Below are 12588 nucleotides of genomic sequence, written 5' to 3' on the forward strand. Positions count from 1 at the left end.
TCACACGTGAAGCAGAGCGCGTGGTGTGTTGTGAGTGGGTGGAAGGGGATGGTAATGTGTTTTTAATAAGATAACGGCCTCCAGGCGCCTCAGCAGCAGCAGCGAGCTGATCGATCAGAGCCGAGGCAGGCTGAGAGAGAGAGAGAGAGAGAGAGAGAGAGCGCCCACTGGGCCAAGGAACCAGCAACCCTCTGAACCAGGCCTCTGGAGACAGACATACGTGAGGCGCAGCACGTTAACAACTCCATCGCCGCAAAGTCGCTGCTCCCAAGCGAATCGAATGGTTTTTTATGACCACATGTGAGGTTGCGGGCCCATGTGAAGTCCGTCCTCAGGAGAGGCGACTGGCCGTTTAGCCCCGTGCATCAGTGCGGAGCAACCGCAGATAGCCAGTGCCGGCCATGAGACTGTCCTCAGAATCCAAGAGTGCTGAATCCCACTCCTCCCCAGGGCAGCTCCAGTGCTATAAATACTACTGCGTTTAAAAATAAGAGAGGGGGAAGGAAGAGAGGGAGACAAAGAGAGAGAGAGAGAGAGAAGATTGGAGTTGGATGAGCAGCCTTCAATTAATTGGCCTTGTCAGTTGGCAGCCAGTGGTGGCCACGTTCTGGCTGGAACGTAGCTCATGGTCGGGACGGCACGGCACGGCACGGCGGCTGCTATTTTTTGACTTCAGGTGTTTTTTTTTTATCTCTCTAAGTCGAGAAGGGGAAAAAAATGCGGGTGCCTATTTCTGGAGTTCCCGTTATAGCTCTCTGAGCAGGGTTTCGGGGTGGAGGTGGAAGGGGGACGGTGCTGGGAACGAGGGTGGGCTGTCAGATATGGCAGGGGACTGTGTGAGGATGTGTGTATGTGTGTGCGGGGGTGTTAAGGGGACTCTTTAGCACCACCACAGCACAGACAGAAAGTCAGAGATGGAGAGAGGAACACAGAGGGAGAGAAAAAGCGAAGGACAGAGAAGGCAGTGAAAAGACAGACCATATATCCTCCGAGTGAATCGCCTTTGTCGTGCAGCGGCCAGGGAAATGGTGGCGATACCTCTTGTGTGAGCAAGGGGCCTGGGAGACAGAAGAGAGAGAGACAGAGAGAGAGAGAGAGAGAGAGAGAGAGAGAAGCACAAGAAAGAGGGAAAGGCAAGATAGGGAATCTGACAGGAGGAGATGAAGGCACTACAAGACAAGAAGGGAAGAGAGAGAGAGATAAAGAGAGAGGGAGGGAGAGCTGGAAAGAGACGAATCACACACAAAGACATGTGAATAGAGGAGACCAGAGAGGTCTGAACAGAAGGACAGAAGGATGTATAGAGAAGGCAATAACATCACCAGAGGAAAGAAAAAGAGACAGAGACAGAGAGGGAGAGAGATGGAGAGAGAAGAGACATTGCAAGAGATTCTTTTTCTTTCTCTTGCACAAACACTCAGCTGGTCCCTTCCTCGCAAAACAAGAGACGTTGCCGTGGTTACGCCGAGTAGGCAACACGAGGCGCTGGGTTTATTTTTAGCCGTGGTCGTTTAGCGAGGGGTTAAAGTGTGCGCTGGAAGCGTGCTCCCTGCACTGGGTGCCCCTCCTGAGGACGCAAGAGCACCGAGAGAAGCTAATGGCCGATCACATATCAGAGGGCTGTTAGCCATCATCACATTCCACTGGACAGCACGGTCAAGTGTCAGATGGACAGCTGGACAGATTCAGTCGATTTCCCATGCATGTTGTGCATTTACAGTGTTTTCTGATGCTGAATTGTAAATTCTGGGTAAAATGTTTAGGATCAACCAGAGCTGTTGTTTGTACTGTCAGGTGTTCTTGTGTGCTGTAACGCATACATACGGTCATTCTTGGCTCGGCGTATCTCACTGTATGTTCCCCTGTTTCAGTGTGAAGGAAAATGCCTCGCATGAAATCTCGAGGACAACTCTGTTAATGCATGCTCATATTCCTAGAGGCACATGCGCGTGCATGTGCGCGCACACACACACACACACATACACACACACACACACACACACACACACACACACACACACACACACACACACACACACACACACACACACACATACACAAGCATGCACACACAGTATCAAAATCCACTCCAAAAGTCATGGCCCTGTCCAGATGGTTATTTCCATCTACCTGTTATTCACTGGTTAATGCCGCTGAGCCCAGCCTGGCTCTTGGCAGAGTGTCCGGCCTGGCTGTGCCCCCAGATCCGATGCCAGTCGTGCCCAGACCCTCGCCAGGCTCCAGCTCTCTCCTGGCACTCTCTCCGCGCCCCCTCGTCATTGTAGGCTCTTTCGGGCTCATCCGTGCCCCCACCAAGCAGCCTGGTCTTTTTCGGATGCTATTTCCAACACCACCCAGGTTGACAGAGGTGCTAATGAGCTGACCGAGTCTCTCAAAGCCGGATGACCAGATGCACTGTTCCTGATGTGACCTATTTTTCTAGGGCCTGGAACAGATGTTTTGTTATCTCTGCCTTTAGATAAGATAACAAGCATGTGCACATCAATAGTTTTTTAGTTCTGTTCGGTTTTGTTTATATAGCACCAAAACAGTTGAAATTGGCTCAGCATGCTGTACAAAGCCCAGAGCCTGAACCTGAAGAGATTAGAGATTCCCTTTCCGAGGCATATGACAGACACCCATCCCCTCAGATTCTCCTTGATGTGTGTCTGTGTGATGGAATCTTAGCTTCTCCTTTTCACTGAATTGTTATAATGTATCCTCTGCCATTAAGGCTTTATTCAGATACCATTTCAGGAGGACCACACTGCTGCAGTATAGCTATTTTTAAGTATGGCGTTAGTCTAGGTTCATCATTCTGTGCCATCCCAGTTCCCCATCTATATATCCATCCATCCATCCCTTTTTCTCTCCATAAATCCAGCCACCCATCTGTCCCTCCAGCCTGTACATCATCAGTGTCTGCATCAGTGAGTAGCTGCATCTTACTCAGACTCTGAAAAACTCTCTCTCTCTCTCTCTCTCTCTTTGTCTCTGTCTCTCTGTCATGCCCAGACACTCACACAAGCGCGCACACACACACACACACACACACACACACACACACACCTATACATACATTCACATGGATGCGCACACGCACACACACACACACACACACACACACACACACACACACACACACACATGAGTGTGTATGAGTGTTTGTACTCCTCTCCTGTGCTCTTTCTGCTCTTTCTGCTGCCGCTGTGCTGTGCTGTGTTAAGCCAGAGACTTTCTAATGTGGAGACACAGCACTCAAAAAATACTCCATAGAAATGCATGGGGCTAGTTGGTCACGCCAATATGTTGTCTACACATATCCCACCCCTTCCTCGGCAAAACGTCGACATGTGAATACATTGAGCCAATCATGTGGTGTGATGTGAATACATTGAGCCAATCATATGGTGTGTTGTGAAGACATCGTGCCAATCATGTGTTGTGATCTCGCCGCTGGAGCAAGATTGGTGTCGGAAGCCTTGGCGCGACGCCGCAAGTTCGACCCAAAGACTGTGCCCGATGAGTGCCCATAAAACGTTGGTATATGGCCGCCGAGTGGAGGGACTTGCCTAAAAGGACTTTGGTTAAGCTGTGCAGTGCTGTGCTGTGCTGTGCTGTGTGCATGGCATCTCTGGCCCGGGCGTAGAGGGCACAGACGACCTTCAGACGCCATTTGGCTGCACTGGGATCAGAGGGGGCGCCGCGCTCCGCTGCAGGTTAATTGTGACATCATGGTCACAACAAGCCCACTGGTGACGGCCGCATTTCGGCCTCACCACAGCCAAGCTGCTGTCTGGAAGTCACTCCAAATTGTCTCTCTCTCCATGTACAGAGAGAGAGAGAGAGAGAAATATATATATATATATTTATATATATATATATAGAGAGAGAGAGAGAGTGAGAGATGTAGTCATTCCTGTACTAAATATCATCCCTCCACCAAAGGAGGCCTAATTCAGAGCATCACTATAATTTGATTAAAAATGAATACAGCCATTCTCATAATCCGTATAATTAGGCCCTTGTGGCGTTTCCTCTTTTCAGGGAAAGAAAGAAATTATTAAGGAATTCCTGTTGTGTGTTTTGTTCACCCTGAAAGAGATTTCGGATTTCAGGGAAAGCTGACTGCCTAGAGTCACACACACACACAGGGAGAGAGACACACACACACACACACACACACACACACACACACAGACCTAGTGACTTTGAAGCTAGTGCATTGTGTTCATTGCAGTTCATCACAACAGCAGCTGCATTCATCCCCTGCAAACTGGCACTGTTTTCGCACATACTCATTTTTCAACTGGAAAATGAAAAAGGAAGGGGATTAAAAAAAAACCCACTTCACCCTACTTCAGTCCCGAGACAGCTTCTGCCATGCCAGCCAGCCAGATGTCAGAGTCGGAGCATCTCGGCCGAGATGAAATCAATATTTCAGCCTCATGAAAAGCACAAACCATATTGGCCTGCCTGACAGGCTGACAGTTTATGGCTGTGTCTGTGAGCTAGCGAGCGCTTGCCTGGCTGGACTGCCCAGAGGTGGACAATGCAGTCGGGCAGAGTGTGCTTGGATCAGCACCTCCATGGCCAGCTCCACACAGATGTTCAAGTCAGGGTTCTCTCACAGTCACAGTATCATAGAAAATCCTGGAAAAGTCCCATTAAAATCCCATTTTCCATTGCCTGGAAAAGTCATGAAATTCAGTGAATTCACTGAGAGTTTAGGAAAGGCATGAAATGGGATTGTGTAGTATCTACTGTAGATGGAATGAAATTAATTATGCCATTGAACTCTTCCATGGATAATGTTTCGTGCAGATTTCTGTTTGTTATAACAGTTTCCACTTAAATTGACTGAAGCTCATAGAAAATTAATGGGAACGGTTGTGTCATTTCCAACATTTCAGGGATGCAGAAAACAGTAGGTATGTTGAGGGTAACTTGTGTTATTGTTTATGTTTACTTTCTGAAAGGCGCAGTCCTGGCCTCAAACACAGGTCTCAAAGAGCTCTTTGGCCTTGCTGTCAAGCTACAGGTGTATTACCCCCTAAACCCAGGTTTGAGGCAGGGTAGGGGTGACAGCGCTCTGGAGTACTTTGGTGTTTGGACTCCTGTCTCTTTTTCCCCTTTACCATCCTACTGCCATCCTACATCCTACATCAACACATAGACATAGACAGTTCCACATATCCACATAGACAGTTCCACATACTGTAGACAATTCCACATACTGTAGACAGCCAAACAGCTTCTGGAGCAAAAAAGTGAGGGATGTAGTTTAAAGTATTTTTTTTTTAAATGAGGGATATAGTTTAAAATAGTGAGGGATGTAGGTTAAATGGCTGTTCAACTATCGACAATCTCTCACACACACACACACACACACACATACTCTCACACACACTTAATATGAACTCTTACAATAAATGTATGTAGTTTAATCAAACAGTCATTAACACATAATTGAACAGATTTGTGAACCAAAATTGTTACAAATAAGCCTTTGTGTGCAGATAAGGAATCTTACATATTTTAGGTCTACTTCAAATCATGAAAAATGGGAGCACAAGCAAAAGTGTTGTACTTTCACCCAAATCACTGACTGCTTCTTTTAGCAGTGTGTTGGATACAGTGAGTTGGTTACAGTATTTTCAATGTCTCATTCAGGTGTTTATTATTATTATTATTATTATTATTATATATATAATAATAATAATAATAATAATATTTGGTGTTTTTCAGGTGTTTAGACACATACCTAGAGAGCAACGTGAGTTAAGCAATGCCACATCTCATCAGGCCTCATATTTGTATCATTTCACACTGGTGGTTCTCCTTCACACTCAAGGACAAACTACAGACAACTAGCAGCTGATGTGTAGCAGTCAGCCACGTCGAAGACGCACATTTCCCGACGCATGATGTTCCCGCCTATCAGCCTCTTTTCAGTAGTTCCAATTCGCCAACTGTTCTTAATTACCTTCTTCATTATTTGAAGTTGCCACTTGCGGAAGGAGATTAATTTAGCCGAGTAATAAGTAGGTGTAATTTGGATGATTAAGGAGGCAGCGTCCCCCCAGGCCTCGGGGGGGCTGAGTTGAGGGTGTCCTGCACAGGACCGCGTCTGAGCCCGCATAAATCCACCTAATTAATAGGCAGGACACTTATAGCAGCGTTTATTTATTCTGGGGAGAAGGGGGAGATGGAGAGAGATGAAATGGAGTGTGTGTGTGTGTGTGTGTGTGTGTGTGTGTTGTGTGTGTGTGTGTGTGTGTGTGTGTGTGTGGAAAGAGAGACCAGAAAGAAACAGATTAAGAAAACATGAAGTATGAGGGAGTGACTGTAATTCCAGCCCATTTGTGCACTCATATGTGTATACCTCGTGTGTGTGTGAGTGTGAGTGTGAGTGTGAGTGTGAGTGTGAGTGTGTGTGTGTGTGTGTGTGTGTGTGTGTGTGTGTGTGTGTGTGTGTGTGTGTGCACCCGCGCTGATCCTCTGCAGGTCAGTTGCAGGTCGGGTCATCTCCCCAAGCGCTGGTTCTCTCCCCTGCTCCGGGCGGCTGCAGAGGAGGCGAGAGGGGGCCTGCATGTTAACCACTCCTGATTATTCATTATTCCTGAGCACACGGCCGGCACTGCCCAGTCCAGGCACGGCCATCTAATCCGCCCGCGCGGAGCATTCGGTAGCACAGATGTTCCTTGCACATCGCCTGAGCGCAAGAGTGGAAAACGAACCTGAGCAAGCATTCATCCTGCTTTTGGGTAAAGTGGCTGGCCAGGTAACCTCAACGATTTGGCAGCCGTGAATGTATAACAGCAAGGGGGAAATAGCACATCTGCTCACCGCTCATTCCAGTCTACCAATTAGCTGTGTTGGCGAAGTACTGCAGCTGCGTTGCGGACGAACAATGGGTTTGTTATGATATTGGAACAGTGTCGAATGAGAAGCCAGTTTTAAATTGGGCCCGGGGTTTTGGATGTCTTCATTTACAATGTGATTACAGTGAAATGTGAGATGTACTCATATAAAGCGTTGTGCTGCTTTGGGAATCCAAGCGTATCTCTGTTACCATTAAATAGGATCGCTGAATTGGAATATCTCGATGCTGTCGAGTCTCTTCGAAGAAATAAAAACAAACCCTGTGCACAATGAGACTGGTGGAAATTGCAAAAGCTCATCTGCTATATTGGTTGTTCGGTTGTGGGCGGAACATTCTAGACCTTCAGTGAAGCAAAAAAGAAGAAAAAAAAACATAAGCATTAGTTGTTGAAATCATGTGTGTCATCTGACCTTGCCAAAGTTCATATATCCATTTAGAGTGATATTGATGCTTTTGAAAGGATATCAATATCTCCTATGTGCTTTTTGTCTTTGTGGGTCATCAGTTTGAACTAATCACTTGCAGCCCTATCTCTGAAGGGTAAGTTTACAAAAGGTCAGATGGAAAGACCCACACTTTAGTTTATTTTAAAGGTCCAATCTACAGTTCTGTTGTATAAATAAATAAGCTTTATGTTTTTGGTCATTGAATGGAATCAAATCAACATGGGTGTAGGAGCCAAAATCATTTATGTCACTGTCTTTGTGAGACGTGGACGTGGATTATTCTCCTTTGGACAAGTGAGTCAGACATTCTAGCTCAGCCACCATAGTGGTCAACAGGACAACAAAAGAAACCTCTACACTGGGTTTCTTTGAAAACAAGACAGAGGACTAGTCCATTAGCCTTTATTAGCACTGTACAAACGCTCCAACAAGTGGCTGATGAGGCTTCGCTTCATGATGAAAACAAGACAGAGGACTAGTCCATTAGCCTTTATTAGCACTGTACAAACGCTCCTAAAGCTTTGTATGAACACAGTTGTGAAGTGTTGCCCACACTCCCTTTTCCACACTAGTGGCTGATGAGGCTTCGCTTCATGATGCTGTAGCTCCCCTAGTCAGCAATCAGCTTGGCACTGTGCCAACATGAACTGCAAGTCTCTTATCTTACCCCTCTCACTATCTCTTTCTCTCACACACACTCTCTCTCTCTTTCTCTCCCTCTCTCTTACTCTCTTTTTTCCCCCTATCTCTCACTCTCTCTCTCTCTTTCTCGACCTCTCTCTCTCTCTCCTGACTAACCCGCCTCATTTCCTTCATCCTAATTCAATTTGTGCAAGACAAGAGGCACTCAGCGCCCACTCACACATAAACACACTCTACTTCCTCCTCTCTCTCTCACACACACACATACACACACACTTACACATCCACAAACAAACACATGTGCTATACACATACATAGGCACACACACAAACATGCATACACTCACACACCAACACATACACAGACACTGCTATACACACACACACAACACATCCACAAAGAAACAACGCTACACACTCACACTCTCTCACACTCTCTCTCTCCCTCTCATATTCACTCTTTCTCACTCTCTTATTCGCTCTCTCTATCCCCACAGCCACAGGACATTGGCCTGCACCATGACATCAGCCAGGCAAATGTGCGACACGGCAAGCGTCTGTACTGTAATGTGTGTAGCTCAGGAGATCGCTCGGCGTTACTGTAGTTTTAAACGTGCAGCCCAAACACACTGCTCCTCCTGGAGTCTGGCCTGGAGTCAAGACGAGTGCTGGGCGCAGACACTCGTTCGTCACTACAGCGCTCCTGCTAATGCACCGCGGGGTCACAGCGGACCTCTTTATCATGCACCTCTATTGACATCTTCTGCAAGCCCTATTATCTCTCTCTCTCTCTCTCTCTCTCTCTCTCTCACTCTCCCCCTCCCCCTCTCCTCCTCTCTCTGTCCTCCCCTCTCTTTCTCTAGGAAGTATTCTGTGGTAAAAATGAAGACTGCCTACGCCTATAGCTCCCCGAACTTCATTATGAGTTTGATTAGGATGAACTAATCATTGTTAATGCACTAATTATTCTTTTTTGTGGTTCCAGGAACACGTTGTCTTGCGAGTCCACCTGCCAGATTCTTAATGGATTAATTAGGTGCTGATTGAGACCTTGTCATGAATATAATATATATATTATATATATATATATATATATATATATATATATATTTATATATGTGTGTACTAGCAGGCAATGAAAAAGTTTTCAAATGCTAAATACAGCAACTCTAAATTATGTGCATCCATAGCTGTAGGCGGAAATATGTGCGTCTACAGCTTCTTTGATGTGGAGGATGGATATTCAGAGGTAAAAATGGCCAGTATCCTAAAAGGGGAACTCAGAGATGCCTTCTGTCCGTGGCTTTTGGAGACAGGTGGGTCTCTTGAGAATGAGAACCCTCCTGAGAGAGCCATAAGTGAGAAGGAAGCACACGTGGCAGAGTCTAACAGCCCTCTGTGTGTGTGTGTGTGTGTGTGTGTGTGTGTGTGTGTGTGTGTGTGTGTGTGTGTGTGTGTGTGTGTGTGTGTGTGTGTGTGTGTGTGTGTGTGTGTGAATTATTAGCGGAGGTGTTGACGTGTATTTAAATTTGAAATGCCATGTGGTTTAATTAACATGGTGCCACCAACACCAGCTACACCCACCATGAGACTGAGACACAAGTGACGACCACACACACACACACACTGTTTGCTTCTTGCACAGTAGTGCGCAATTCACTTCGGTGCCAAGTGCTCTCCTAGAGTCAAGGTGAAAGACTCAGGGCAAATGAGTAAGACATCCCTCCAGAAGTTGCAGTTTAATATATTGTTCAAAAATATTTTTTTCAATAATGGGTTTCTGAATGTGGTCTGAGTGAATAACCGGTTTGATTCTGTTTGTGTAAAGGGTATTTCATAGCAGCATGCAAGCACACATTACTGGGTCACATCTGTGCACTAATATTTGCAGTGTGAAATGTGGGTAAATCCGATTAGATTTTGTGTGCTGAAGGATGTTGCCCTGGGTAGATATGTTCAACATGGGTTTAACACCTTTTCTTTTTCCTGTGGTGTAGCATGTTCAGTTGTTTTCTGGCCAGGGTGGAAATTAGGGTTATATAACGACCCATGATGAAAATGAAAACATTTGGGTCATGATCATTTATTTGTTTGTTTGTTTATCTTTAAATAATTGGCATAATTGCATCTGTTGGCTAAATATAGGAGAGCCCTGTAGTTATAAACTATATCAGAAATAAAACTGTACTGGTTTTTTTCACTTTGTCCTTCAAAAATAAAATAAATGATTTTATTGTTTCATTTCCTCCCACCCTCTCTCTCTTTCTCCCTTCGTCCCTCTCTCTCCCTCTCTCTCTTTCTCCCCCCCCCTCTCTCTCTCTCTTTCTCCCTTCGTCCCTCTCTCTCCCTCTCTCTCTTTCTCCCCCCCCCTCTCTCTCACTCTTTCTCTGTCTGCAGCTGGAAGGGGAAGAGGAACAGAAGCGTTTTGAGGAGGGCAAAATGCGCTACCTTCAGAACAAGGCAAAGAGACTTGCAGATAAGGAGCGTCACCAATGACATATCGCTCATGACAGGCCTCATAGCTTATTATAGAGAAGTATTACATCATGCCGCCCAGCAAAGCGTTAGGAACCTCTACTTGTTCTCTCACTCCTGTAGCTCCACAAACTGAAAAGGGAAAACATATATGTATGCACACATATATATCTATATGCCATATGAATTCTCTCTCTCTCTCTCTCTCTCTTTCTTTCCCTTTCTCTCTACTTTTAAATGTTTCAGTGCTACATACCAAAGTACTCAGTGTATGTAAATGAAACATATTATTGCTATTTTATTGTTTTATCTTCAGATGTTTTTTTTATTATTATTTAAAAATGATGTAAGAAATAAACATGTCCTATGTCCCAGAAGTCCTCAAAGGTCCTCTGTACGAATAATAAAAAAAAAAAAAGCATGTCACCAGTCCCTTTTTCCTCCACTCAAGTGGGTCTGTGTCTTTTTTCCCCCTTGCTGTCGAGCTGTGCCATGGGCTCTTTGCTGGCTTTATCAAAGAGGCCATCCACTCTCCAATACTCATCTTTTCACTGTTGAGCCAGTCCGACCCTCAGGACATATGACTCAACTCTCTCATTCTTTCTCTACGTCGCCTTGCTCTCACTCTATCCCTCCCTCTTTCTCTTTCTCCATATATCTCTCTCTCTCTCTTTCACTTACTCACACACTCACTCACTTTCATGATTGATAATGCTCGGGATTCCCCTCTGAGAGATGAGATGACAAATGGGATTGATGCCCATCATAAATTCAGACAGTGAGCAGAAAGATGCTTTGTGTATGCATGTGGGTGTGTGTTTGTGTGTGCATGATGTGCTTAAGAGAGAGAGAATATGTTTGTGTGTGACAATGTGTGTACTGTATGTACACATGAAATACTGAATAAGGTAGGTACTGGAGAGGACACAATGTCTAACCCCAAGACCTTTCCCTTATTTAATGAGGCCGCATGTCCTTAGCGACCTAAAAACTTGGGAGACGGCAGGTACAGAGGGAGGGAGAGAGGACTCTGGAGGAGGGCAGTGCTGGCCAAGGAGACTGGGCTCTGACAGATTTATTGGCCATGCGCATCCTCAGTGCAACTAAATGGACAGCTCATCCATCAACCGCCATTCACAAATCACCATACACGTAGAGCAATCACAGCAATCAGCTCTGCCATGACTACTGAAATTGATGCATGATGTCAAGGATATTTATGGCTATACTGAGGTATGGGATTCAGTAAGAGGAGATTAGGATACAAAGAAAAACTAAGTACTTGATTCATTCTGGGGCATTATTGAAATAATATAAAATGTACAATCTTATAGCTTTGAAGCTTCATCAATCATAATAGTGTTACGCATTATGGTGATACAATAGCATAATATTATCTTACATTGGATGAAAGAGTCAGATAAAGGCCATATTATTGTTTTTCAGGCTGCCCAGCCCTGGAAACATTGCAACTCTTTACTACTTTTTTAAATATTGCCAGCTACCTGTACTGAACACACGGTGAACTTCAATACATTTCAATAAACTAGATTTGGTTACACTTTACTTGACAGTATCAATATAAGATTGACATGACACTGTCATGAATGTGTCATAAACAAGTCAAACATTTATGACATAACACTTCTGTTATTAAGTGACATTCAGTTTTTGTCATAACAAGTTCATGTTCATGTGTCATGACAGTGTCATATGTTCATGACAGTGTCATGTCACTCTTATGTCGATACTGTCAAGTAAAGTGTTACCCTAGATTTTTATTGACAGGAATATCTGTAATTTTGCCTATGGACATGTAGGAGGGAATTAATATCTGATTTTTTACATTTTAAAAAACTTGCCTTCATATTACAGTGACTAACTTCTTTGTATAAATGGCTTAGCAAGTCACCACTAACATAACAAAGATGGCACGGCTTCATACAGGGAAAATGAATTATAGACTCATGAATGATGCACTGACGGCAAAAGCACTTTATATTCCGTTGTACCTGTGACAATGACAATAAATACCTATTATATTCTTTTCTAGAAAATATATATTGAAAGTATATTTATTTATACTCCAGTAGATATGGGCTCAATGTTCACAAATGTTTTGTTACGAAAATACCATAC

General features: G+C 44.7%; 1 protein-coding gene across 5 annotated transcripts in view; it reads left to right on the forward strand.

The window, feature by feature from the left end:
• The window catches only part of acot7 (acyl-CoA thioesterase 7), a 76766-nt gene extending 65891 nt beyond the window's left edge, over positions 1 to 10875 (forward strand). For all 5 annotated transcript variants that reach the window (XM_048241134.1, XM_048241136.1, XM_048241137.1 and 2 more), the window contains one exon: positions 10372 to 10875. In XM_048241134.1, coding sequence (XP_048097091.1) covers positions 10372 to 10470 — 99 coding nt within the window. In that variant the 3' untranslated portion in view covers positions 10471 to 10875. The remainder of the gene's footprint in view (positions 1 to 10371) is intronic.
• Positions 10876 to 12588: the final 1713 nt, after the last annotated feature.

This window comes from Alosa alosa, chromosome 4, assembly GCF_017589495.1.
Source record: "Alosa alosa isolate M-15738 ecotype Scorff River chromosome 4, AALO_Geno_1.1, whole genome shotgun sequence".
NCBI lineage: Eukaryota > Metazoa > Chordata > Actinopteri > Clupeiformes > Clupeidae > Alosa > Alosa alosa.